Raw genomic sequence first — 27,317 nt, 5'->3', positions numbered from 1 at the left:
GCAATAATACAGTGCCAACAAAATATGAAATTTAGAAACCATTTATATTTTGTAATTCCAAAAGGTCACTGCAAGAAAAACCTTGTAAAGGCTCAAACGTTTTCCATGGATTGCAAATTTCCAATAATGACTTCTTGTGTGATCCTTGCATCAACAAACAAAAAATTAATTTGCAACTGAATTTGAAATCGATTACAAATATTTTCTTGCAACGCAAAACGAAGGTTTTGAAATAAAGTGGAAATAATGATCTTAGAAAGCATAGATGAATTTGTTCGAGTTTCACCTTATACAATCTATTTAAAAGCAATCTCTCTAATAGTACATAACTTATGGTGGAAACTGTAGAGTTAAACGGTAATTCCACAACTCTGTAGTTTCATAGAATTATCATTTCACATAACCTTAATTCCAAGAAAGCATGCAAATTGATCATATTTATCAGATAGCCAGAAGGAAGGAAAAAAATAATAAAATGCATGAATACACAGCAAAAAATGTGGTGTTAACCGGTGTGAGAGGACCACGCCAGTTATTTTACACCGGTGTTAAATTGGTGGTGTTATAGTTTTACACATATAGGTGTTATTACAACACCTTTTGTTGTTACATATACACTCTTTGGTGTTATGTCTAATCTCTAGGGCGTAATTTTAACACCTCAGGGTGTGGTCCTCTATTAACACCAATTGGTGTCAGTTTTAACACCGCAGTTTTACAGTGTACGAGTTTATTTTCAGCCAAGCCTACTCCAAAATACGTTGGTTTGACTTATAAAGACAATACCACTATCAATGTAATCAAAATCAGGTGTGAAATCACAATGACATTACTTCTGCAGGGGCCTCTGGAAAATAATTATTTATTACCGACAGGAGTATTATATAAAACTAAACAATTTCAATTGTCTTCACATCTTATGCAAGGTATCACTGCAAAAAAGGCACTTGCTGATGAAGGCCTATTTTACCATGATGAAATAAAATAAATAAACTAGAATGAAATAAATTGATATACTAGTATCTAAAAAAATCCATATTTAGCATCCGATATATAGGAAAGAAAATGTTAGTCGATTTCCAATGAAATTAATTCATTCCTATGTTACTATGGAAACGTCTTGCAGTTGACGTCATTAGGCACTACGTGACTTGCACTTGGACGGTTCGTGTAAAAAAAAACTTCAGTTTAAAAGCGTAGTATCCACAAAGTTTGAATTCAACCCAAAACTACCATTCATTTACACCTGATAAGAGCATGGCCAATTTCTTGAGTACGTTCCATAGATCATAAAATGAGAGTCATAACACTTTTTTCTTTAATGCATTTGTAGTTCCTATCACGGGAAATGTTTTAAAGATAGACATGCATTCCCCTTTCTCCTTTTTTTAAACTCTTGAACAGTGTGTTTGATCATTTATGGGAAAACGAAAAGGAAATAATCACATCTTAAGATCAGCAATATCTACTACTCCTTCTTGTACTGAAAATATATATTTTTTGTATTGTGTCTCTGATAAAAAAAAAAACAAGTGGAATACCTCTGGCGGTCTTACCTGCATCACGCGATTCTATACAGCAGCAGAGCTGATTTTGAAAACTACTATAACTCGCACAAGATGTTCAGTGATACATGGTTACTCTTATGTCCACTTTTTATGAACTAGACCTATACACTTACAGAGATATGATGGTATTTCAACAAATACGCCCAACGTGGCCAAAGTTCATTGACCTTTGACCTTGGTCATGTGACCTAAAATGCGCAAAGGATGTTCAGTGATACTTGATTACTCTTATGTCCAAGTTTTATGTACTAGACCAACACACTTTCAAAGTTATGATGGTAATTCAACAAATACCCCAATTTGGCCAAAGTTCATTGACCCTAAATGACATTTGACCTTGATCATGTGACCTGAAACTCATGCAGGATGTTCAGTGATACTTTATTAAACTTATGTATAAGTTTCATGAACTAGGTTCATATACTTTTTAAGTTATGCTGTCATTTCAAAAACTTAACCTCAGTTTAAAAAATTTGGTGTTGACGCCGCCGCCGCCGTCGGAAAAGCGGCGCCTATAGTCTCACTCTGCTAAGCAGGTGAGACAAGAATGAAGTCTTCTTTAGCATTAGGCTTAATTATGATAACAATAATGGCATTCCTACTTCTACTTCTACTACTACTACTACTACTACTACTACTACTACTACTACTACTACTACTACTACTACTACTACTACTACTACTACTACTACTACTACTACTAATATTACTACTACCTCTACTACTATTAATACTACAAGAAACTGATCCACGATGTGCTGCACTCGACCCAGGTGAGGTAAATGGGTACCGGTAGGAAGTAATTCCTTAAGAAGCTGTGTGCGCTATGAACGCCTAGCTTAGCCGGGTAATATAGGAGCGCCTTGAGCACCTAACAAGGTGGAAATGTGCGCAATATAAATATCCTATATTATTATTATTATTATTACTATTACTACTACTACTACTACTACTACTACTACTACTACTACTACTACTACTACTACTACTACTACTACTACTACTACTATACTACTACTTTCTACTATTGCTGCTGTTGGTACATTCCTAACCCTCTCTCACTCATTACACGGAAACATAGGCGGCGGAAGCGGGGGGGACGTGTCCCCCCTAAATTTGTAGTTGATGACCTTTTTTTTTTTTTTTTTTTTTTTGCTTATCAATTTATTTTCCTACGCGTCCCCCCTAAAATTTTTAGATTGAGAACCTTTTTTTTTTTTTTTTGCTTGTCAAATTTTTTTTGTGGGTTGTCCCCTCCTAAAATTTTTGGCTTCCGCCGCCAATGCACGGAAATAAATATTTGTATTGCCGAACCAGCATCTCCTATATGAAATTAACATGGTGAAACATTGCTGCTCTAAATTATGACCGACTGCCCACTTCCTGAGCAATCTTTTTTGCGAACGTCTCCAGGGAAATATCAATAACACCTTGATCAAAATAACACTCCTATATGGAAACATGAATTACAATTTTCAATTGCCTTCATATCGTGGTTGTCAATAGAAATCATTCAAAATTCTGATTAGAGATTTGTCTTTTGTAACATTGGATATCAGGTCACCTACCCAGATAACTCGATTAGAACTTTCGATCGTCAAATGGAATCCTCTCATGTAGCCAGTTGATACGATTTCTGGTTAAATCAATTTTATAATCACACATCCAAATAAAAATATTTCATAATTTATGAATACATATAATTCTACTTACGTGACCTTGTATTTTATAGCGACCAGCAATTTTGTAGTTGAATGGAATTGGCGGTCCATTTTAGCTCATTCGCAAATTCATGTTTTCATGTATCATGCGTATACCACTGGCAGGGAAATTGTGCACTGTATGATGTATGAAAACGAAATCATTAAAAATACGTACATGATATCCGTATTTAGTTCCACAGAATGATACGGTCGCATCCTGGGGTCACATGCTTTGAACAACTTGTCAGATCAAACATTATCAGAGGTCTTTATAGCTAGAAATTCATTCCAAACTTCACGGTGTGCGTGCATTCATGCAATTAGCATTACAAATAATAGAGTGGAGTACTTTTTTTGTGAAACTATTTTCAATTTATTGATGACTTTGTGCAGAAAACTAAAAAAGAGCGAATCGTATACTTCCACTTTGGTTAGTCACTGAAAGGCTCGGCTGTTGAATTAGTGCCGAGACATCAAAATATTTTATTTACATTTCTATCATACTTATATCGTAGAAACGATTCGATTTATGGTTTATTTCCAAAGTCCTTTAGACCTGTTTTGGAACATAAAGGGGTAATCCGGGTCGGAAATAATTATATCTCAATAAAAAGAGTAAAATTCATCGAGTAAAACGCAGAAAGTTTTTATCAAAATATGTTGAAAAGTACCGAAGCTATTGAATTTTAAAGTTGAAAAATATATTGTAAAACAGCTAAATGCACATCGTCATGAATATTCATTAGGCGGGCTGTTAATTTCACATTCACACTATTTATCTTATGCTATTACATGAATCATTAATAGTTCATATTGTCATACAATGTGTGTATCATGTTGCAGTAAAGAATATCGATTGAATAAGTTGTTAATCCAGGACCTGAAGGACAAAATTTGAATAAACATAATTTCATACAATAAAACCAAAAAGAACAGGTTGGGATATGATACCATTAACTTGCTCATTGAATATTCATACAGACCGAAATAATGAATTAACTTGGTTATTCCTTGTCCAAATTTGATCAAATTTTCAATGATATGTTTGATTTTTTCCTTATCTGTTAAAAATCATATGATTAAGCCTAATAATTATCTTTGAAACTTTCGCTTGGATGGGCAGAATGTATTTTCTTCTTACATTAAAATCAATTGGACGTCATGGTACAAGGTACCGTGAAAAATAGATTTCCCCCATTCCCAAATCATATTCGGATTGCCCATCTGTAACATGAAATACATAATCAATATGAAAATTTTCAATGAAGTGGTCATATATTCGTCAAGATTGTATAACACATAGTTTCTGAACACGCCAAAATATCATCAATTCAATTTCAAAGTTGTCTGTATCCATTTCCATAAAATCACCTTGTATCCACTCTTCTGTTAATACTGAAAATATCCTTTGAATTCTGAGCAAGTTTTCAGGTGAAAATTTCAAATTATACCAGTATGAAACTGGTCTTAATTGACCGCCAACTATATATCTGAGACCTTAACTATACCTTTCTGAAATAATTCAATATAAAAAGGTTTTATTATTGAAGGCATATACGATTGTTCTTAAAAAAATAATGGGATTACTTATCCCTCTAAAATGTCTACATTTATCAAATTCGTGCCATGCCTTCAGCATATCTATGTAAAATAATGGTATACCTTTCAAATTCATTCTACTCGTATCATAATCACACAGAAATATGATTCGACCACCTAAAGAACTTAGAAGTATTCGAAGGTTGCTTTCCAACCCGAACTTTTCCCTCCGTCTGCCAAACGTTTAATCCACATTATTCGTTGGAGCTCTCAGTCCTCCAACAGAATAATCTTGATATAGAACCTTGCGTTTTATTATAATAATAATAGGCATTTGTATAGCGCCATCTACCTAGAAACAATCTATTTCGAGGCGCAGTGTTATTATGGTGACCCCGGCTTTAGCTCAAGCTGCCTTTCAGCGCTCGCACATTCAAGAATTAATCTTGCCGGGTGCCCATTCACCTCACCTGGATAAATTTCTTGCTGAAGGAAAACACACCATGGCTAACACTCGAACCCACGACCCTCTATTTTAATGGCGAGAGAGTCAGAACCACTATACCACGACGCGCGCTCACGTTACATACTCACCTGCCCACAGTGTGGAGAGAGGGGGAATAGTAGCGAGTGTGAAAAGGAGGGGGGAGACGGAGTGAGGGGAGGGGAGCAATAAGAGAGAAAATGAAATGTTATGATCATCAAACCTATCTTTCGCCAGTTTTGGTCAATAAGAAAATATAGGAGTCCGATTTTGTTGACATAGTGATATTGCAATGGCGTGTATATATCAGCGCTTCAGACGTCAAACTTTCTATTTAAATCAAATCTTGAAAGATGACATGTTTTGAAGATATTGATTAGTTACGTGTTACAGTGGAATTTAAAAAAATACTCTTAATTTAAAAAAGAGAAATTTGAGAAATATAAAATGAAGGAGAGGACAGTGACACGAAGGGAACATGTCATGGGTGATTTTTTTTTCGACAGATGTTATAAGCTACTGAAAATCCGTGCATCCGATTGGATGAGAATAAATTAGTCAGTGAAAACCAGTTACAAATTATCACACTTAGCTTGGGAAGCATTAATTTTTTTAAATAAAAAATTGCATTTTCTTTTACATTAAACGCAGCCATGTTGTAAAGCCCTCCACCCCACCCTCTACTCCACCCCCCCCCCCCGGTCCCTAGAATTTGAACGACGATGTTATAAAGTCAAAGAAAGTCGGTGGTTTCATACGTGTGGACATAAAGGGATTTTATAAAGACAAAGAACCGTGTACACAGGCTCTTTTATAAGTACTTGGTAATATAATACAGTAATCATATAAATGAACACAACTGTCAATAATTGATTGTGTAGAGAAATGATACGAAAATGGTGAAAAGGGTGCAAAAGGCGCCATATATATGAATACAATTTTGAAAGGACTTTTAAATAAGGAAAAGTGATAGGAAAAGACTTTTCCGAAAAAGGTAAGATTGGTTAAAGCGAAGTACACATCTTTGAAGAAGAGTCCTTTTAGAAGTTTTAAGCTTCAAAGAATTGTAAAAGAAAAATTTCGAAGGAATGCAAGCACAATTCAACTAAGTAAGAGACTAGTAAGGGCGAACAAATTTCTATTAAGATCACGGCCTTACGCAGAAATATTTTCCGGGGTGCAAGACGCGTTTTTATTTTATTTTAAGAAGCTCAAAAGCGAGAGAGTGAAGCAACCGACCCTGTCATCAAGACACTTTTGCATTATTAGTGAAATTTGAAAGATTTTATATACATTTTTTGGCGAATTTGCTGAAAATTTTCAAAAAAAAAAATACATTTACAATTTTTTTTAATTTTTTTTTGGAGGGTATATCCCTGACCCCCTCCCTCCCCAATGCGAACGATAATAGGTAGTTTTTGCATTTACTACGGGGAAACTCTCTACAACGCATCGAATCCTTTAAAAATGCAATTAAAATTGCAATGGAGAGTTGAGAGGCTTTTGTCGAAAGTTGGACTGGGAGATCAGATCATCCGAAGATTCCGATGCTGTCCCGGTCCATTAACTTTCGACAAAAACCCCTCATCAGTTTTTTTAAAGAAAATCGTGCGTTGTAGAGAGATTCCCCGTAGTAAATGCGAAAACTCTGGGGCTCGTATTCTGAAGTCGGGTTTAACTTAAACTTAGGTTTAAAGTTGTGGTTTAAGTATGGGAGGTCAAAGTATCAAAATTTTTATTAAGTTGTATATTTCTTATGTTTACTGTGCTCTTTCCTGATTCATCGATTGTGAAGACAGTCATCTATTTATACTTCCTAGACAATTATGAATGATTTAAGAGCCAAATGAGCTGAAATATGATACACTCTAAAAAATGAAGTGCTAATTCAGCTCTTAAAGAGCGTGTGTAGTGACTGCACTTCGGAGTGCTGATTTGTCTAGTTCAAATTTGAACGAGAAAAATCAGCACTCCGAAGTGCAGTCACTATACACGCTCTTTAAGAGCTGAATTAGCACTTCATTTTTTAGAGTGTATCTACACTGTTAGTGATTTATGTAACAATTGGCCATCCATACTTAAACAACTTTAAACCCGAGTTTAACTTAAACCCGACTTCAGAATATGGGCCTGGATGTTTAAGATGGATGGTGGTAACACATTTTATTACTTGTAACCGAATACCTCCATATTTTCTCATACTCGAACCCCCAAAATATTACTTTATTCAACTCCCGGATTCAACTTTATTTTTATTGGTTGTTTGTTTTTGTTGCCCTAATCGTTGACAGCAGGTTAATGCGATTGAACCGATAGATACAGTCCCACAGACTGAGAATGATGTGGGGTGATATTTCTTTGGCAAAGACTTCAATATGACTTGCGTTATGACGTTGATAAACATCCAGTAATTAACACGTAGGTAAAAACTCTTGCCCATGAACGTGGTCTTGAAGCTGAAGATCTGGCAAGATCCCCATCCACCCTGAGCTAAAAAGAAGTATAAAACCTCTTCCCACCTCAGGTGATTACTTCATTCCATGATCTTGGAAGGAGTTGAGTTTCAATTGTGGGAATTTCTAAACAAGAACTTGTCTTCATTTTTAAGTATTTTGGAGAGGGTGATTTCAGGCTGACAATATGCGGTTAACTTGGGCGTTTCTGAGCGTCTTGCTCCTATTTGCTACGAGTAAGTTGTTAAATATGCTTGATATTGAAATAATTAGGTATTTCATTTTTATTATTTTATTTTTCTGACAAGTTGAAACACCCCATTGATGTTTGTCTTTTTGATCTTGTTTAATTCAGGATAAAATTTAGTGACAAAAATATCTATTGTGCTACACAATTTTATTATTTGCCTTGAATAACATGTTCATGTTTCCATGTTTATGGGTTTCCAAACATTTCCAATTTGTTTCCCAACAATATCTAATTATCTAGTTTGCTTTTAAAAACCTATAACTGACAATAATGTGTAATTGTTCCTGTCGTTGATGGCTATACATTTACAATGTCATTATTTTAAATACACTCTTTTGAATATCATTGTGTAAGTTAAAACGATTCAGTACTTCATAAAGTATGTGGGTTGTTGAAAAGTCGCACGTTACTTCAAACTGATCGTTATTTATTGATCACACCAGTAACCTAATCAATTTTCAAGCTTATATTGCTCACAACGCAATCATTTTTGGTTGGGTCGAGTTTATTGAAATATTTTGTTTTGCATGAATATTTTAATAAGATTATGATAACTTGATTGAGTGGTTGAAGCATGCTTTGAAAATATGAAAAATTTGACAATCGACGAAATCTATATCATTAAAACATGTACACGCTTTCTCCACTTATTTCTTTCACGCTCTCACTTTTCCCCTGCCTTCACCCTCTACCCCCCCCCCCTCTTCCTTCCCTCCTGTCCACAACACCCCCCCCCCCACTCCTTACAGGCAACGCCCAGTATGGTGGGATGGGCGGTATGGGCGGCATGGGCGGTCAAGGAATGCGTCCACCAGGCATGGGCGGCCAGCAGATGGGCCAGCAGATGCCCGGGATGAACCCTATGCAGAACCCTATGCAGAACCCCATGCAGAACCCTATGCAGAACCGTCCACCACAATCACCGATGCACCAGCTAGGTTCCTTTATGTCCTCAGCCGGTGGTAGCATCCTCAAGCGTCTCAACCTCGGTGTTGGGTGTAACCTGTGCGTCTCATTCCTCACCGGTGCGCAACAATCCATCCTCCAGCTCAAGAACGCGGTAAGCTAGTCATAAAACACTTTCTAAACATAGCAAAACTTTGGTGTTCATCGGTGCTAGAGAACCACACCGATCATTTTACTCCGATGTTCTTTTTTGGTGTTAGTTCCACACTTTGGGTGTTATTACAACTCCGTCGGATGTTACTTTGGCACTCCTTTGTGTTATGATCAATCTCTCGGGTGTAATTTAACACCTCAGGAGTGGCCTTCAGGACACCAACTTGTGGCAGTTTTAACACCTCAGTGTTTTTGTACAGCGCGATCTGTGGTCTTTGATTATATTGACCGCCTAAAAAATGTGTGGTGCACAGCAAAAACCCCTTTTGGGGCCTGACATGGTTATTTTTCGGTTTATGGGAGGGGGTAAAAGTGAAAAAAATGTTCGAAATTTTCGGCGCACTCCGCAGGAAAAAATAGTAAGACAACGTTGTATAATTAAAAGTGTTTTTATGACAAGATGATTTTTGGTGCTTTCCCATGCTTTTTAATATTTGCATTGCATATTATAAAATATTCAAGTTGTCCAAATTATTTGAGGAGCAAATCTATATGCCCCCAATATTTTCAGCGGGGTGATCGCCCCCCACGTGTAAACAACAGCTGTATTTAGGGAAAATACACATAAGACAGTGTGAAAAACAATTAATTTTGGTTGTAAATCTGTTTCGAGCATATAGCATCTTCAATATGAAGAAATCATATGCACATCTTACACTGTGAAAAAATTGGGCAATATTTTACCCAATATTTTGCCCAACGTTGGGCCGATAGTCAACCCTACCAACTACTGGGCAATATTTTACCCAACGTTGTTGGGGCATTAATGTGCCCAACTGTTGGGTAATATTTTGAACTACATTTTGGGGGACATTAATTTGCCCAACTTTTTAATAAAGTTATTAACCCAACATCTGGGCAAGGCCTACACTCACTTCGTGTACCTGGTCCGTGTCGATCCGGAGACCTTATCCGAAAGTGCTTTGCATGCACAATAACGCTGCATACAAGTGCAAGTGCATATCTCAAGTGAGTGAAGCAAAAACAAAACAGCGTCAGATATATGTCATGTATGTAGGCCTATTCTGACAAATTCCTTACAAATTATGCTTAACGTAAAGTCCAAAATAAAAAAATTAAAAAACGTTTAAGCAACTCATCTATGAAAGATTCAGCGAGGCTCCCCAGCTCCTCCATATCTTATCGACCGTGTGTAGCATGCTGCAAGCGCAACTCGTGATCGTAAAGTTTCGCAACATTTACCACTCAGCAGGGCAATTACTAGCCCAACAATTGGACATCTGTATTTTGGCAGCGGCAGAGTAAAAATTTGCCTAAGTATTGGGCACATAATGCCCAACAAAACAATAACCAACGTATATATTACCCAACAAAAAAATGACCAACGTAAATTTACTCTTTTTTTCACAGTGTATTAATAGTATACTCGTTGAGTGCCGATGGCAATATATTCAAACGAAATATACATTTTTTTTAATTGAATCTCAAATTGTGTAAAATAATGTCATTACATTATGTGATTGCATTATGGTTTACTGGTTTATATCTTTATCCTTATTGCGATCATGATGATTATGATTTAGTTTTTAATATCAACAACATATTTCATCAATTTCTAAGGTCATCAAATTCGAATTAAATGGAAAAAAAGAAACATTGGGTGTAATATAAGGAAGTTATGACATAAGAGTTTCGCAAAGTATCAGAAAACAATTATAATTACCATAATCACGGACAGCATAGGTGAAGCTAATGGGAGAGCGGATGATTCTAATGGATCTGTTCACTACTTTTGAATGATTTTATCACATATGAAATAAGAAATGTCTAATTTTGCAATGATGATGAGTCGCCAGTTATATTTAAAAAAAATCGTGAGTGATGTCGTCACTACCCTCGTTCTATAGGCCTTGGGCTATTAATTAATATTGCAGTTAAGCATGCAAAAGATTTTTATTTTAAACGTCTGCAGTAAGTTCCGTGTCAAAACAATGATCCCCCACCTATTCAGCCCCAAAATAGATTATAGAATAACATAAACAAATAAATAAATAATAAATAAATGAATGAATAGATAAGAAACGAAATTTTACAAATCCTCAACTGTCATTATTCTGCCTGTAAAAACAATACAGAAGATAATTCTGAAAAGAATGTCATATTCTGGGCTGACATTAGCATCTATATGCCCAGAGGAATGGGAAGCGAAAAATATTGTAAGCAAATATAATATCTTACCTCTAATCCAAAAGAGAATCTTATCACCCATCTCATATACGTGAATTTAAGGAATTAAGTCAGTAATTAGAGTAGTCGTTGTGGCGTAGTCCTTATGCATGCAGGCATGATGTTTATGTTGTTAAACTAGTTGCGTGATTAAGATGGATGGATGTCTTCACCATTTTACATGTCCGAGAACATATATGTATAATACACATCTTTTGACACGTTTGATGCGTCTTCGATGGTGTTACGTAATTCATTCCATAAGAGGTGTCCTCAGAACAAGGACGTGTAAGAGATTAATAACAAATCGTGGTTACTTTCGTGGCGTGCATCCCATCCTGTATTTGTATCCAAATACATGATGTGGAATATGATTATGGTGACTGGGAGATGAAAAAATAAATGAAATGACATGTGTCATATGAGTGGAACGTCGTGCGAAGTGCACTGCATACTGAAAAGGGGAAAGAATAGACGGAGCCCGCAACACGAGTGGGGGGGGGGTCAGGTGGTGGCCGCCCCTCTATAATTTTATAATTTTATAATTGACTAAATAAAATGTAGCAAGATGGGGGAAGGGAAGAGATGAGAAAACAAACAAAAATACAGAGAGGAGTTTTGAAAAGAGATGGCTTGGCTACAGAACTCTAATAGGCCTACTTTTCTTTTTTTTTTCATATAAAAAAAATGATGTCGTCTCCATGCATGTTCTCTTCCCCCTTTTAAAATAACCTGGCGCTGCCCCCAATAAATATAAGAGTAATATATAATTTATGGTTTGTATTGATTTTCATTTTGCGTACCTGTCCAAAAAAAAGAAATAAAGTTCTTTTATTCCGTTTTTCTCTACGAAAACGTTTTTTTTATGAGGCGTATACCCGGCCAGTCACCAGCCTGAAATCAACAAGAGGTATGCGCCGTAATGTACATACTTGGTTGATTTCGAAGCGCGCAGAAGTATGTTTCCTCCACCCCCCCCCCCTTCATCGGTACCATTGGCCACTGGCACTCACATTTAATTTATCATATTTTGTGATTTACAGGCAGTTAACCAGTCGCAGCAAGTATGTAACGGTCTCCCAATGCCTAACTGGCAGTTAAACGGCCAATGTCAACAGCTGACGTCATTTGTTGTCAACCAAACCATGCAGCTTCTCCAAACTACCGTAAGTTATTATGAAGTGATTGAATGTTTTGCTTTTTTAAGTATAATGATGAAACAAGCTTCAAATAATTGTCAATATTTTCTAGAATAAATTAGATATTATTATAGTAACAATCATGTTTTTTTTATAATTTGGACGTACCCTATACGTTCGTAAAAAGTCTTCTTCAGTTTTTGAAAGGTAGACCTATTTGGAAAGGGAACGTAATCATCCTTGATACTATACAAAACTGACGAAACTTGAAAAAATGAACAAAAATAATTGCCTTGGTTATGAAGATGTTATTTCGAATGTTAATTTTGAAAACAAATTGGATATACTGTATATCCTAGTATTAGCATAGGTGAGCGATAGACCAAATGAAGCGAAGGCCAAATAGCAATTAGACCAAAGTGTTGCTTGGTTTGTTGATATCAATAGCCCGCCCAGGAGATCTGCAAGGCACTCACCTTCTGCAGCCCCCAACCCCAGCAACCCCAGCCACCCACCAATCCTTGGATGAACTACAACCAGCCACGACCTCAACCGAACCCATACAACCCCTACATGAACCAGGGTAGACCACAGACCCCTAACCAAGGGTTCGGTCAAGGATTCGGAGGTATGTTCGGACGAAGGAGGAGGTCCATCAACCTTCAAGAACTCATCCCGCACTTCGTCAAGCAAATGGGTAAGTCCTTTAACCAAAGGGGTTCTTGTAGTATTGTAAGTCTGTATGATATTGTCTTAAGGGTAATAATCATTAGAAACACGCTACGGCAAGGATTCGAACCCCACGACCCTCTGTTTGAAAGGCGAGAGTCAGAACCCCTAGACCACGACGCGCCCACAACAATGACGCCATTTCATCCAGATTAGCTGGTCTTGTAATGATGTGTACAAAGACATCGTCATAAGATGCATGCTTGCGGATTAAGCAACTGCCTGTTTTATCATGTTTATACGTTTGGGATTTTTAATTCATTTGACAATGTCTTGTCTTGGAATAGGTATTCCATTGTTCCACTATTTACGTGATTTAGGGTATGAAGCATCAGCAAAGAATATTCCCCGGCCTATCAAGTTTAGTGAATTCAAAGGTGATTGAAATATGAATAGCAGAAAGATTTTTCTAGGGGCAGAACCGTATTGAAAAGTGAGCAACAACATCATATGTATATCGTACTTGCCTTAGAACAACTATAGGAACACAACCTTTGTTTCTTTTACAGATTCACTGATGAGCAACTTGGAGAACACAATTTGTCAAAGCTGTGAGAATGTGGTGGACAGGATGAGAGGAGATGTACTTAATGACAGGACACTGGTACGTTTCTTTTATTCCTCTTGCTAAACTCATTGAAACAAAGATAGAAGCAGATTGTCAATGGGGAGGTATCGGAGGTGGGGGCGTGGTCGTTTAAATTTTGGCATCCTCAAAATCTATTTACGCATAAGAAAACTAATTTTATTTTCATTCCGTGGTACAGCCTTCAGAATAAAACGACGTGATATAATTCTATTTCTTTACCCGTCTGAGATATGAACCCAATTATGATAGAAATAATGGTCCCCTCCCCCTTGCAGGGAAAACAAACCCTTCCCCGACGACTACGATAAATTTACTGATCTCACTGGGTCCATATGCCAGTTTTTGAATTCGTGAATATTATCGATTATATGATTCACACCTTATTCTTTTTTTCCTCAATCACCTAGCTCCAAATTGGCACCCTTCTGAAGGAGTCTTGTGACGTCATGCCTTGCATCGATAAAACCGAATGCTACGTCGTTGCCGAACATTACCCTGCCGCACTCAGAGACTTCGCAGCTAACATGGTTGTAAGTATGTGGGGCTATATGAATCAGGATTTATACTTTAATGAATCACAGTATAGCTTTTGAAAAATCAAGATCACATGTACGAAATGTCAAAGGAATCGATTTGAAATCCTTCGAGATTCTTTATCTTATATAATATTAGATTGCTTGACGAAAAAGGAAGTGAAATTGGCGAAACAAAACAAAGTAACCCTTAAATAGATTATTTTTGGAGAGAAAAAACTATTAGGAAGGAGATTAGGTGTGTAATTAAAAATGGTGGCTGCCTAAAGTGAATGTCGTAATTGGCGACAATAGAGAAATTGAAATGAAAAAAATATATAATCTTCTAATTCCCTCCATTGTTTATAAAAGTAAACGAGCCAAGAAAAAAACTTAGTTGAGAACTAAGTAGGTCCTACTGTCGAATGTGATTTAAAAGCCGCACATGAAAAATAGAATAACAGAAAATACACCGACTACAACAAAAATGATTTAGGGTTAAATCGTGTAATGTCAGGATCAACATAACCATCTGTTGACATCTGTAGCATATGCTACTTTGGCTCTTAATAAGTATGTGCTATACAAAAAATGCGATGTTGGGCATAAAGCATAAAAGACTTATTAGCCCCTTTGCATAATCTTTGAACTTGTCCTCGTCTGTTATCAAGAGAGCTTCTGTGCATGCTTTGGTTCGGACGCAATGTGGGAATTCTGCACCTGGGTCGAAAAGGTTGTATTGGGTTTTCTGGGCCTTCTCTTATAAATGGGCTCCTAGCCTAAATACGAAAAAAACTGTTATTTTCCTCAGAACACCAGGGAGACATGTGAAGCCTTCCAGCTCTGTGGAACGAACAGCCGTGTTGGTAGCGCAGGTGGTTTCGATTTCCCTGGCTTCGGCTTGGACGCCTTCCTACCCCCAAGGGTACCCCAGGACCCCTCAGAGCCAACCGACCCAGAACCAGACGTCACCATCGAAGCGGAGAGTGTACCTTTCAACTATAACGGTGGACGAACCAAGAGACAGGTGCCCGGTATGGCCCCAGGAGGAATGAACCCTCAACAGCAGCAACAGTTTCCTCAATTCCCGCAGCAAGGAATGCAACCGAATATAAACCTCTTGGATTTCGCCTCCATGCTGAACCAACTTCTCAGTGAGTTTTGTAATCTTTTCTTGAAATATAATTCCCGTTGATCAAAGTTATATATTTTATAAATCGATTAGGGAGCGGTGAAGCATTGGCGTATTGTTTCTTTCTCTTAAAATCCAAGCTTAATCGACATGATGCGGGAAGTTAGTAACAGAATTGATGCCTGGTTCTGTCTTTCGGCTAGTGACACTTGTTTGATTGTGGAGTTTTTGCTATTGCAACGTGGACGGATTCCATAACATAGTAAATCTATTGCAAATACCCGTCGAATCACAATGAACGGCTGAGAGGTCTTTGTCGAAAGATGGTGAACCGGGACAACAGATCGTCGTAAACTTCTGAGCTAACGAAAAATTTACGTCGTTAATTTGTCCAGAGTCACGGATGAAACTGGTGTTTTGATCCGTCGAGCAATATTGGAAATCAACATTGTCAGTAGCTGGGCTTCGCAAACGACCTTTTATCAGTTGGATAAAATTGGTTGTAGCATGGACCTACAACATGGTTGTGGACTATTCTTATATGAAATCAACTATTTTCCTCTCAACAGCGAATTTTGGAATCCAGATCCCAGGTCTTGATATGCTTGGCAGAAGGATGCAAATGCTGAAAGCAGGTAAGAATTATACACCGAAAGGGTAGGGTGTTAAAACTCCCCAATATCACTTAACGTCTTTGAATTACACCGTTACACCGAAGAATGTAAAAGTAACAACAAACGTTGCTTCCCAAAAAAATGAAGAGGCATAAGTGATTTTATAAGTCGAAATTACAAATCATAATACTCAGTATTACACTTGTAATACCTGACTTATATTACCGAAATGTTATTGTTAAATACAAGTAAATTCTGTTAACTCACTTTGTACAATATAAAAACAATGATGAAAAAACAAATCAACATTAAATATTTATAATCAGATGAAATTGCACCGGCAGACAAGTGTGTTTACCCATTTCCACATGGCAACTATAGTGATAAAACGATTTCTTGAATATCTAATGCCTTGAATCATTTTTGTTTCAATCGTCACACCTTACTTCATAGTGTTGTTTTGTTGGTATTCATTTTTTTAAGGAATGGGAGGTATGTTTGGCGGCGGCCAGGGAATGCAACCCCCTAATATGGGCGGCATGCAGGGCTTCGGACGGAAGAAGAGAGCCGCTGAAGACTCAGGTAAGTAACTTTGAATATATTCTCCTCGTTCGGATGTTGATCATCATGATCATAAACATCTTAAGACATCCAGACACCTTGCGACTGGTCCACGATCCGATATTGGAATAAATCGCACATTGCTTATTTTCTGAAAATGCGAATGAAAAGTTTCTTTTTGTTTGAGGTTAAAATTAACTTTGAGAATACCAAGGTGACATTTTGGGATGATTGCAAGCATTTATTTCGGAGTAAACCCAAATTGGTTTCAAATCGTAACAGATCGTAAGATTTTTATGACATCATTACGACTAGATATTCAATTCGCTTTTATTCTAATAAGGATTGTAGCATAATCACAAATCTGAAATAAGTATTCGCACGATGCTGTAGAACTTTAAACAGTAAGATGTTTCATGTCTCAATGTGCACATCAAATTTTACTGTTTTATGACAAAAAATCAGATCGCAGTCCAATTGTACTGTGTCCTTACCATGTGTCTTCTGAACTCTTCATGATGATGATGATGATGGGTTCTTGTATAGCGCCGGTATCCGCCTCAGCTGGGCGCTCATGGCGCTTGTTAAAAAATAGGAAATATCTTACAAATTTCAATGTCTTCAAACAGTGCTTAGGATCATCATTCAGTTCACGTACTGTCATAGTAATGCTACAATTGAGTTATTCTTGCAATAATGTTGGAGTGGGGAACAGAAAGGTCTTCGGGTAAGACTCAAAAGTTGATTGGGTCTCATTCTGCAATCATGGCATTCTAAACTCATGTTGATAATACGATAATAACAAAAAATATGGGGTGGGGACGACCTTAGTTTACGAGGTCCATCACGCTGACGAAAAGTTAGCTTTAGTAAAAGAAAAAAAATATAGAAGATATTGGTGAGGGTTTGATGATAATCTTTAAAAGGATATGAATGTTTAAATTTTCATTTCGTGACGTCACAGACGAGCAGCTTCCCAGTATGTCGTGTGTTATACATTTCAAAAATGTCAATTTCTTGAAGAAAAATGAAAGTAATTTTTATTCGTGCAGGAGATTTATCATTAAAGACAACATTCCTTAATCCTTTTTATAGAAAAATATTGTTATAAATCATGTTCCATTGAATTTATATTAAAACTTATAAATATTAGGAATGAAATCTAGACTTAACATTTTGATGTGGCGTGCAACATCCACATACAAACCCTCACGCGCATACCTGTAATTCAAGCTACACTGAGGAAGTTACAAATTGATGGAGAGGTTCGAGGTTAGAGCCCTCGTCACGTTTTTCGGATGGTGTCGTTAAACGTCGGTCCAAACGTAAATAATCACATATGGTTCATACGCGTCTGTTAAGACTCAAACAAACACACACGCTGAGAATCCAACTTTAACGAAACTTTTTTGTTGTAATTTTGTTTTTCTCAGGTCATGTTGATGAACATAGAGAAAGATTTACCAGACAGGCACCCTTTAATCCAATGATGCAAGGTATGCAGGGCATGCAAGGCATGCAGGGACCAAGAACTGTACTTGACTTCATCCCCATGTTGGACAAACTTCTCAGTAAGTACCCTAGAGGAGGTGGTTAGAAGAGCAGTTCTGAGGGGCGCAGAAGGCTTCACTTCATATTCATAGTTATGAATCTGAAGTGACGCCTTCTGCGCCCCTCAGGAAAATGGTCGCATTCGCGTCACTGAGGGACCATAGTTTCACCAAACCTCCGTTCGAAGGCCATAGCTAGTTTATATCTGACATCGGATAGGAAATGTAACTGAATGTAATAATAATAAGGAATCCCGGTCTTCAAGTGTGAAATAATCAATAAAATTTGATGAAGTTGATTGCTCAGTGCTTGTACCAGCACTGTTGTTAGAAGATATTCATGCGATTGACTTATTAAGCCACGCCCATCAAGCCGTTAATATATAGTTTGTGACGTCAGATGTCGGGATTCGTGACATTTTTCCCAATTTTGTGAAATTGGTTGGAACTATCTTTGGTCATATGACTTGGTTTAGAACCAAGCCACATTAGTATTATGATCCAGTCGTAATTATATCCGCCGTAGTAATAATCTAAATAGGAGATTGGTCAGACAAAAAAGAATTAACGCCGGGGGAGTATTTCTTATACCTTTAGTAAGAGTAGACCCATAGTCAATTATTACACGTCACACGAACTATTTGTTTGAACTATTAATGCATCTGATGTTGTATAATTAAACTATAGTCAGTAAAATATTACTTTAGACATGAAATGTTGTTCTTGTTCTTCACAAATTATGTTATTTAAAAATTTAAAATTGTCATTCTTATTCAGATTTGAAATTTGTAACTTTATTTTCGGACAATTTGATTTCTTGTATCCCCAAAACATTTTGAAAATATTTCTTAAAACTAGGAGTATGTTCGAAATTTATGAAACGCATTCAAGGCGATTGATAGATGTGTCATTGCGCATTCCAAAGATATCGTATGATTGAATTTGCCAGCGCCATTATGAGGCTGCGATGAATGCAAGGAATGCTCCCCAGGGAGTGGAAATTGTGCACTTTTCGTGCGGGATTGAAATGAATCCAATGACCGGGGTAATAATATGCTGTAAAGCGCTTTGAGCCATTCTTGGAAAAGCGCTATATAAAAATTGGCTATTATTATTATTCCATTACAAAGACATCATAATTAAACTTCCTATAACATTCAAATACTATATACTGAAATATGATGGTCCAGTTGAACTTTTGGAGCATCCCATCTAATCACATTTATTCGTTTTATCATCTCATCATTTATTTATTTATTCATTTATGTATTTATTTATTCACTTATTTATTCCTTTATTTATTTATCTGTTCATCCATCTATCTATCTACATATCTATATATCTATTTGTTTGTTTTATTTGTTTATTTACCTATTTCATACTTACTATCAACAGGGAATTTCGGTATCAGCATCCCCGGCTTGGATATGTTGGGAAAGAGACAGCTGCAGTATAAATATGGTAAGTAGTAGTATATCTAATGAGGGAGAGGGACAAGAAGTCCAGGGCCTCATCTTACAAAGAGTTGCGATTGATCCAATCAATCACAACTATGGACAGCCAGCAACGTCAACATCTTAAATGCAAATATGTTTGAAATATTTTTCCAGATATATGATGTATATTCATACATTCATCGTTCTCTTGAAGATTCAGTGTGATTCTTTCCATTTACTAAGGAGATTGTGCAAATTTCCAGTAAAAAAAATATGGTATGGATGGATGTCCATACAGTTGAGATTGATTGGATCAATCGTAACTCTTTGTAATACGGAGCCCAGTGCTCTGTAAAGCAAAAATTAGAGATCAATCGCTAAATGAACTGACCAATCAATATCAATGTTACACACGCATTTGGTTTGAAATACTGACCAGGGACCAATCAGTGCTGTTCTTTCATATTCGCAATATTCATCGCAAATATTTGTGTTACTGAGCCCAGAAGATGTCGGGGACAAGGGACCGCAGACTCTTTTGTCGATTTTATTCTTAAAATTCCTTTTCCAGACAGCTACATGAATTGCAAATAACTTGAATTTACAGCTTCATTTCTGTTATAAAAATGCTATCACCACCATCAATGATAATGTTCATTATCAGATCCATGCATCAGTTTGAATGAAATACTTGCCTAAATAGATTCGGGAACTAGTTATCGATCCCGTTTGCCATTGAAATTACTTCGGCGTTCCGAAAATGCTAAAATAAGAGTTCGTATAAGGTTATGTATTTACTTGGGCCCATGTGAGCTGATATTTCGTGAGATTTCCGGCCCTTTATGGGGCACAAGATGAAATTCATAAGTTCGAAGGGTGGGTGACGTTGTTCCTTCCCCCTGGAGCCCCGCCCATGTTTGGCATTACATACAAAGTCACTTGATATTTAACCCACGATTTTACATGATTGCTAAACGAAGCTTCCAAGATACCATGATATTTTTGAAGGAGAAACGCTGGAATCTTCAGCATTATTAACTCATTGTTTGATTAATAATTAATGTTTGCACTGTTTTACAGTGCATACTTTGTTACTTGAAATATATTATGTTTGCTGTACACTGTTAAAAAACCCTGATTTTACAGAAAAAAGAAAGAAGATTTTGCAAAAAGCATTAACAGAATCATTCTGTAAATTCATCAAACATGAATTTTTCAGCAATTTAACAGAACAGACCTGTTTAAAAAGGGAAAAGGGTGTTTTATTAAAGGAAAGTTGTAAGGTTCCATACACCAAATACCATTTTCCTGTAAGATTACGCAATCTGGTAAGATTACAGGTGTTCTCGAGTCTCTGCTGCAGGAACTTCTTTTATTTTAAGGATCCTAACTGTGTATATGGAAATAAATGAAATGAAAATGTTAACAGTCAGTAGAAGGTAACATGCACACTGTATTTTTGCAATTATTTTGATTATTTTCTTTCTTGTTTAGCTATGATGGGCATGCAAAGAGGTAATATGGGAGGCATGCAGGGATTCGGACGTAAGAAGAGAGACACAAGAGGTGAGTAATAACTTTTTTATCAAATCAATTTTTATGTATTTTGTCTTCCATATTCATATAAATTCGTTTCGAATGAACGAAATTTTATATCTATTATCATTAATAACGGATCAACTTTTTTCATGTTACCGAAACTTGAAGGTTTGGGCCATTTTTAATCTTTAAAATGTTTAACATGCAAAGAGCGTTACATTGATAATATTTGAATTTAAAAAAGATTTAGAAACGGAATTGAAAACAGCTGACATTAGAATATTTTTTCTTGATTACTAGACTAATCAACCCCAGTGGAAATAATGAAAAACACTCGATTATACTCCGAATTCACTTTGAAGTAGCTTTATCAATTCACTCAGTCATAGGGTGAAATCTTTCAAGCGTTAGAGGCCTCGCCTAGTATAAATCAAGCCATTTGTAAAAAAAAATAATAAAAATTCATAGAGCATGGTTATTGTGGTTGAGATGATGATATTGGCATGATTGAAGAAGTAGAAGAAGAAGAATCAATGTAATTTATATTGTTACGATATTATGTTACGCTAAGAAATTATGTTTACTTCATAAATAATGACAATTTCATTGATTACTGTATATGTAAAGATTTTATGACTTAAACTGTGTTGATCATTCAATATTTACTAAGTAGACATGTTATTCTGTTGACTTTCAATAAAGGAACCTTGTGTGAGAATAACAAGAAAAAAATAGTTAACAAATTCGTAATTGGAATTAATTTTATTAACACCAATGAACGGTCAATGTTTTGTTTAGACTTCGACAGCGGTGAGAATTTTAGGAGGAAGAGGCAGATGAATAATTTCAATCCATACATGCCGTTTCCCCAGCAACCCCAAGAGAAACCATCGTGGTTTAACGTACCAGCCATGCTCGATAGCATCCTTAGTAAGTTTATTTTCAATTCACTTTATAGGTCAAGCCCATCCAAGAAAAGGTTGATTTAATAGACTAAATTCAAATTCGAATAACGCTAAAAAAGATCATCAAATCGGATGTAAAATACGAAAGTTAATTATATTTGAAAGTTTTGCTTATTTTTCACAAAACAGTTATATTTACAACTCAGTGTTACAGTTTTATTATCATGATTACAAACTTTCTAATGATCCCCATCTTTTTCGAGACATTTCTTTCAGACCTTTTAATTAAACATATTTTTTAGCTACCAAATCTATTATGAATTTGATTTATATCATGAGAAACATTTTTAACAGTCTACAAAAATATATATTGAAACATTTTAAAATAACAGAGATTTCTGCAGCTTAGATTTTATTTCTTCCTTTTTTGTTCTTTTACAGAGCGTTTTGGAATCAACATCCCTGGCCTCAAAACTTTCTTGACCGGAAAGAAGCCACAACCACAATTCCCCGGTAAGTCCTGCTATAATAAGATGTATTCTGAAAATTATTTCCAAGGCCCAGTGTAGCGGCGGATGCGGTACTATAGGCAGATACGGTTCGAGGAACTCTATCTGCCGGCGAATCGTGTTCCAAATCCGGCGGATTCAGAACTAATTTCTCTTCGGCAGATCTCGTTCTTGCTCTCGTTTTTTTTTTATCTGCATGCACATGTTACCCATTTCCTTCGAAATTAGACAGGACCTACCATTTTTATTCATCTATATTAATAGGAAAATGTATAATACGAAAATCAAACCGCAGCAACCGGGCAGACATGGTTCCGAGTAAAGAACGATACCCGCCGGCTGATACCGTATCCGCCGATGGAACCAGATCTTCCGCTACACCGGTCGTACGTTATGTTATACATCGTGAGACAACTGGTTATTTCTTCTACTCAATATTCACTGTAATTTGATTTTTATTTTCTTATATTTTATTTCTGCATTCATGATGAATATGCAGCAGAACATAAATTATACAAGGTAATACACATTTTACAAAACAACAATACAATAGTCATAATAATTTTAAGCAATGAAAGCAACAAAATGCATTATTATTTGAAAGAAAATATAATTTAAAAGAATGCAGGAGACCGCCATCGTAAGCATTTAAGCTTGAAAATTATGGCGGCCTCGTAAAAAATGGCTTGAATTCGTTTCTTCATGGCATTAACTGTATTGGTAAAAAATGAGATGTAATAATGTAATATCGTAACTTGACTTTCTCATCAATGTCATCCTTGTCATTTAATTTTGGTGATATTATATATTTCATTTCAGGTATGAACGGTATGAGTGGTATGAACGGAATGGGTGGAATGGGAGGTATGGGCGGCATGGGAGGAATGGGCGGATTCCTCCGTAAGAAGAGGGCAGCTACACCCCTGGAATTCACAGGTAAGCATTGTTAATTCTTCAATATTAAATACCGATCGGCACGATTTTAGCAGAGCAATAATTTTCACTATCGCCCTGCTCAAAGACCAGTGAGAGTATAAAATAAATATTGACTGCTCTTTCATGCGGGCAGTAGTAAAACTGTTACCACTAAATCATTTTGAGATTATTTAAGTATTTCCCATCGACCTTCGGTCTTGGAGGAAAATAGTAGGCCTAATATTGCTTAAAGATCACTTAGTTATGTACGATCCAATCATATGCATTTTACTTATTCTTACATTTAAAAAGTGCATTATACAAATAAAAAAAAAATTATAAACAGAGGTAAGAATGAAAGTAAAATAGGTAACTAAAATCAATAAAGCCGAGAGCATAAGTGCATTTCCCATAACTTTAACAACAAGGCATAGAAATAATATTGTCAAAACAACACAGGGCATATTAAGACACAATACAAACCAGGTATCAATAAGATTTGACAATTTACAAGAGAGAAATTGCAGATTTCAGATAGAGAAACTCTTTTGAAATTCACAAAAATTTTAATTTTGTTGTGATTTCCTGTAATGTTGTTAATAATGTGGATCTAAAAAACACACAACTATACTTGCTGAACAGATTTTTTCGTATGTCATTATCCTCTTGCATGGTGAAAAGAGAGATGACCAAACATTGTAAAGAATTTGCCAATATTTACCAAAAATAGGTATTTATCGTAATGATATCATTTCATTTTATTTTTAGCTGAGCCAGAGCCTATGAGTGAAGACATGGCGAGGTGCATCGGAAGTGCTATGACAAATGTAAGAGGAATATTTCATCAATTTGTTTTTTATTGATTTGTTTATCTTTTTATTTATCGTTTCTTGTTTATTCATTCCTTTTTATTCCTTTATTTATTTATTGTAGAATTATGGGTAGTTTCCTTGATTGGGGATTTGAATAAGAGATTAATTTAAATGACTACCAGTGGCTCAATCTTCCTAAATAATTGAATTTGATTTCTTTAAACGTGCATTTTCTTCTTTTTAATACATGTGTAGTATATTTAGCAGAAATATTTTGTAAATTCATACTCCCATAACTGTTTCTCTATCGTTATCTGAAAAGTACTGTATGTGCCTATCAGAATATTACAAGCAAGATTATACCCTGAAATGTTCAACCCGAGAAAATAATTTATTTATATTTTTTTTTAAAACGTAGTTCTTGCACACCTTACATCACGTTTTATTGACCTCCGCATCATAACAGCATCGGTTTACCAAAAGTCAAGAGACTTAAAGTAATTGCGATTAAACATTTATTATTCTACATTTCCTTTCTCTATCAGGTGACGTGGAAATGCCAGTTATGTAAGAGAGGCATGACTGCTATGTCTAACATACTTGATATCCAAATGGTAAGATATTTTTTTTGTTTTCATGTATCTAATTTATAACATTTTATTATATAAAGAGTATTCTCTAAATTTCAAAGAATCAAATTAAACCCAGACAGGTTGTGAGTAATGACCAGCCTAATGTTGGATTATTTTTTATTCTAAAGATTAACTTTTTGATATCAAAGTATTCTAATTTGAGAATGACTTAAGATCTTTGATATTGACTTGATATTAACTATATTTTACATATTTCACATAATTATGAACACAATACAAAAGCAATATAACATTCGAAGAAATGACATCGTATAAAAAATAAGACATGGCAGCATTCATCTAAATTAAATAATGCAGCAATTTAAAATCAGAGACAATTAAAATATGGTGAAATATGAGGGAACCTGCATTAAAAAGCAAAGCTTGTTAGGTCTGCAGGATCCAAAAAAGTATGAAGTCTTAATTTGTAGGAGGACGATAAAATGAAACTAACACAAAAGAAATGCCAGTGTATTAATGTTGGCATATAGAGAGTACAATAAAGAAAAGAGTGTACATTAAAGAAAGAGACAAAAAACATGTAAATGATTACAATTCAAGGTTCATAATGGGTCTGCTAACAGTAGCTAACTTGGGTTCCACAATGGCACAATATGATGTATGACCAGTGTTGCCAAAACAGGTATCGTTGAAAGTAAAATATTAGTTTATCTCTGGTTGCAGAACAAAATCCCGGGTTTTTAATGCCGTAGGTTCTATTTTTTTTAATGTTATATTTGATTTTTTCCCTGCAGTCCCATGAATCATCTGGTCTCCAGCATATGTGTCGTCTTCTCCCTGGCAATCTACGAACTATGGTAGGTATCCATTTTGAACCAAAAAAAATTAAGGGGAAAAGTAACAATGCCATAATTCTGGATCATTGTCCCAGGGCATGACAAACTCCTAAATCTGGTTTCACCGTTTTATGGCACGGTGTCATAGAACACTTAATGTTTTGGTAACTTTGGAAGCCATATTGGTAATTACCATGGTAACATGGCTCGGAAGCCAATCAAAACCCCTTGTTTCCATGATAATTGCCAATTAGCAAGTACTATAATCATATGACTTTTTTAAATGGCCCTAACACAGTTTTATATCCAATTATCTGCAACTACCAGTGTTAGGGATGGAAATGATGATAATTCTTCAAAATAAACATTTTTTTTTACTCTCAGACGATACGCTCCATCGCTTACAAACCCATTTTTTTAGGGAAAACGTTCCAGCCCCCCCCCCAAAAAAAAAAAGAGATCGCCACTCCCGGTCACATTCAGATTATGAAATGATGAATAGGTCAAGAAGATTGATATACATCTTCTCAATCTCGCTTTAAAGAATTATTTTACTTTCTAATCAAACTCCACCCCAATTACATATTTCCCTTCCCTTTCATACCTTCCTTCTTTCTCTTCTTTCTTTCTTTCTTTCTTTCTTTCGTTCTTTGTTTCGTTCTTTCTTTCTTTCGTTCTTTCTTTCGTTCTTTCTTTCGTTCTTTCTTTCTTTCGCTTTTTCTTTCTTTCCTTTCTTTCGCTTTTTCTTTCTTTCTCTTTTTTTCTTTCTTTCTTTCTCTTTTTTCTTTCTTTCTTTCTTTCTTTCTCTTTTTTCTTTTTTTCTTTCTTTCTTTTCTTTGTTCTTTCTTTAATTTCTTTCTTTTTGTTTTCGTTTCTTTTACTAATTTTTAATACGTTGGTATTTTGTTTAACATGTCACATTTTCTCTACCCCCCCCCCCCTACAGTGCCAGAGAGAGTTGCGTCCTGTGCGACAAGATGGAAGCGATCCAACCTTGGGAGACCCGACGGTTGCCTGCCAGGGTCTCGGTTACTGCCTCGAAAAGCCTGAGAAACTTCCATAGACTGTGAGAAAGGCAGCAAGCATCCCCAACGGCGATCATTTCATTCTATAAACCCAAGAAATGCCTACATAACAGTCCAGTTTGAATAAATCTTCGTCCATCGTCTGACCCATCTAAATTCAACTTTAATTTGGTTAAAAGTTTTAAATGGCTATCGCCATCTTTCGACACAACTGAAGTACAAATAGTCGAATAAACGTACATATTCTTTTCTCAAACAGTAACGTTGATAACAGTAGGCCCATGTGATATGTATTTTTAATATTTGTTATTGGTATTTTCTGTTTTCAGTATTTGCCCAAAGTGATACTGTGCAGTTCTTGAAAATATATATATTCTCCGCTTTTGCTCAGACATACGCAAACAATCAAGAATAAAAAATAATTTCTGTATTTTGTTTCCATTTTAATTGTATATGAACACTCAATAAAATACATAAACATGATATAAAACGATTAACGGAATGTAATGTTTACTGGTGATTGCCATATTAAAATAGTAAATTATTAGGCAAAAAAAAATTGGAGACGAAAATGCCTTCATGTATTTGATGAAATATCGGCTTTCAGATGAAATTGCA

The 27,317-nt window shown here is 35.8% G+C and overlaps 1 protein-coding gene across 1 annotated transcript; it reads left to right on the top strand.

Moving 5' to 3' along the window:
- Positions 1-7,804: 7,804 nt before the first annotated feature.
- On the top strand, positions 7,805-26,781 carry LOC121431708. The gene is made up of 19 exons (XM_041629365.1): positions 7,805-7,983; positions 8,747-9,057; positions 12,347-12,469; positions 12,890-13,139; positions 13,681-13,775; positions 14,168-14,290; positions 15,084-15,426; positions 15,974-16,039; positions 16,502-16,600; positions 18,013-18,150; positions 19,525-19,590; positions 21,060-21,131; positions 21,903-22,034; positions 22,451-22,522; positions 23,338-23,454; positions 24,202-24,260; positions 24,791-24,859; positions 25,633-25,695; positions 26,621-26,781. Exons 1-19 carry the CDS (start codon positions 7,935-7,937, stop codon positions 26,735-26,737), a joined length of 2,364 nt encoding a protein of 787 aa, XP_041485299.1. The 5' UTR covers positions 7,805-7,934; the 3' UTR covers positions 26,738-26,781.
- Positions 26,782-27,317: the final 536 nt, after the last annotated feature.

Source organism: Lytechinus variegatus, chromosome 18 (assembly GCF_018143015.1).
Source record: "Lytechinus variegatus isolate NC3 chromosome 18, Lvar_3.0, whole genome shotgun sequence".
Lineage (NCBI taxonomy): Eukaryota > Metazoa > Echinodermata > Echinoidea > Temnopleuroida > Toxopneustidae > Lytechinus > Lytechinus variegatus.
This window is presented reverse-complemented; position numbering and strand designations above follow the sequence as displayed.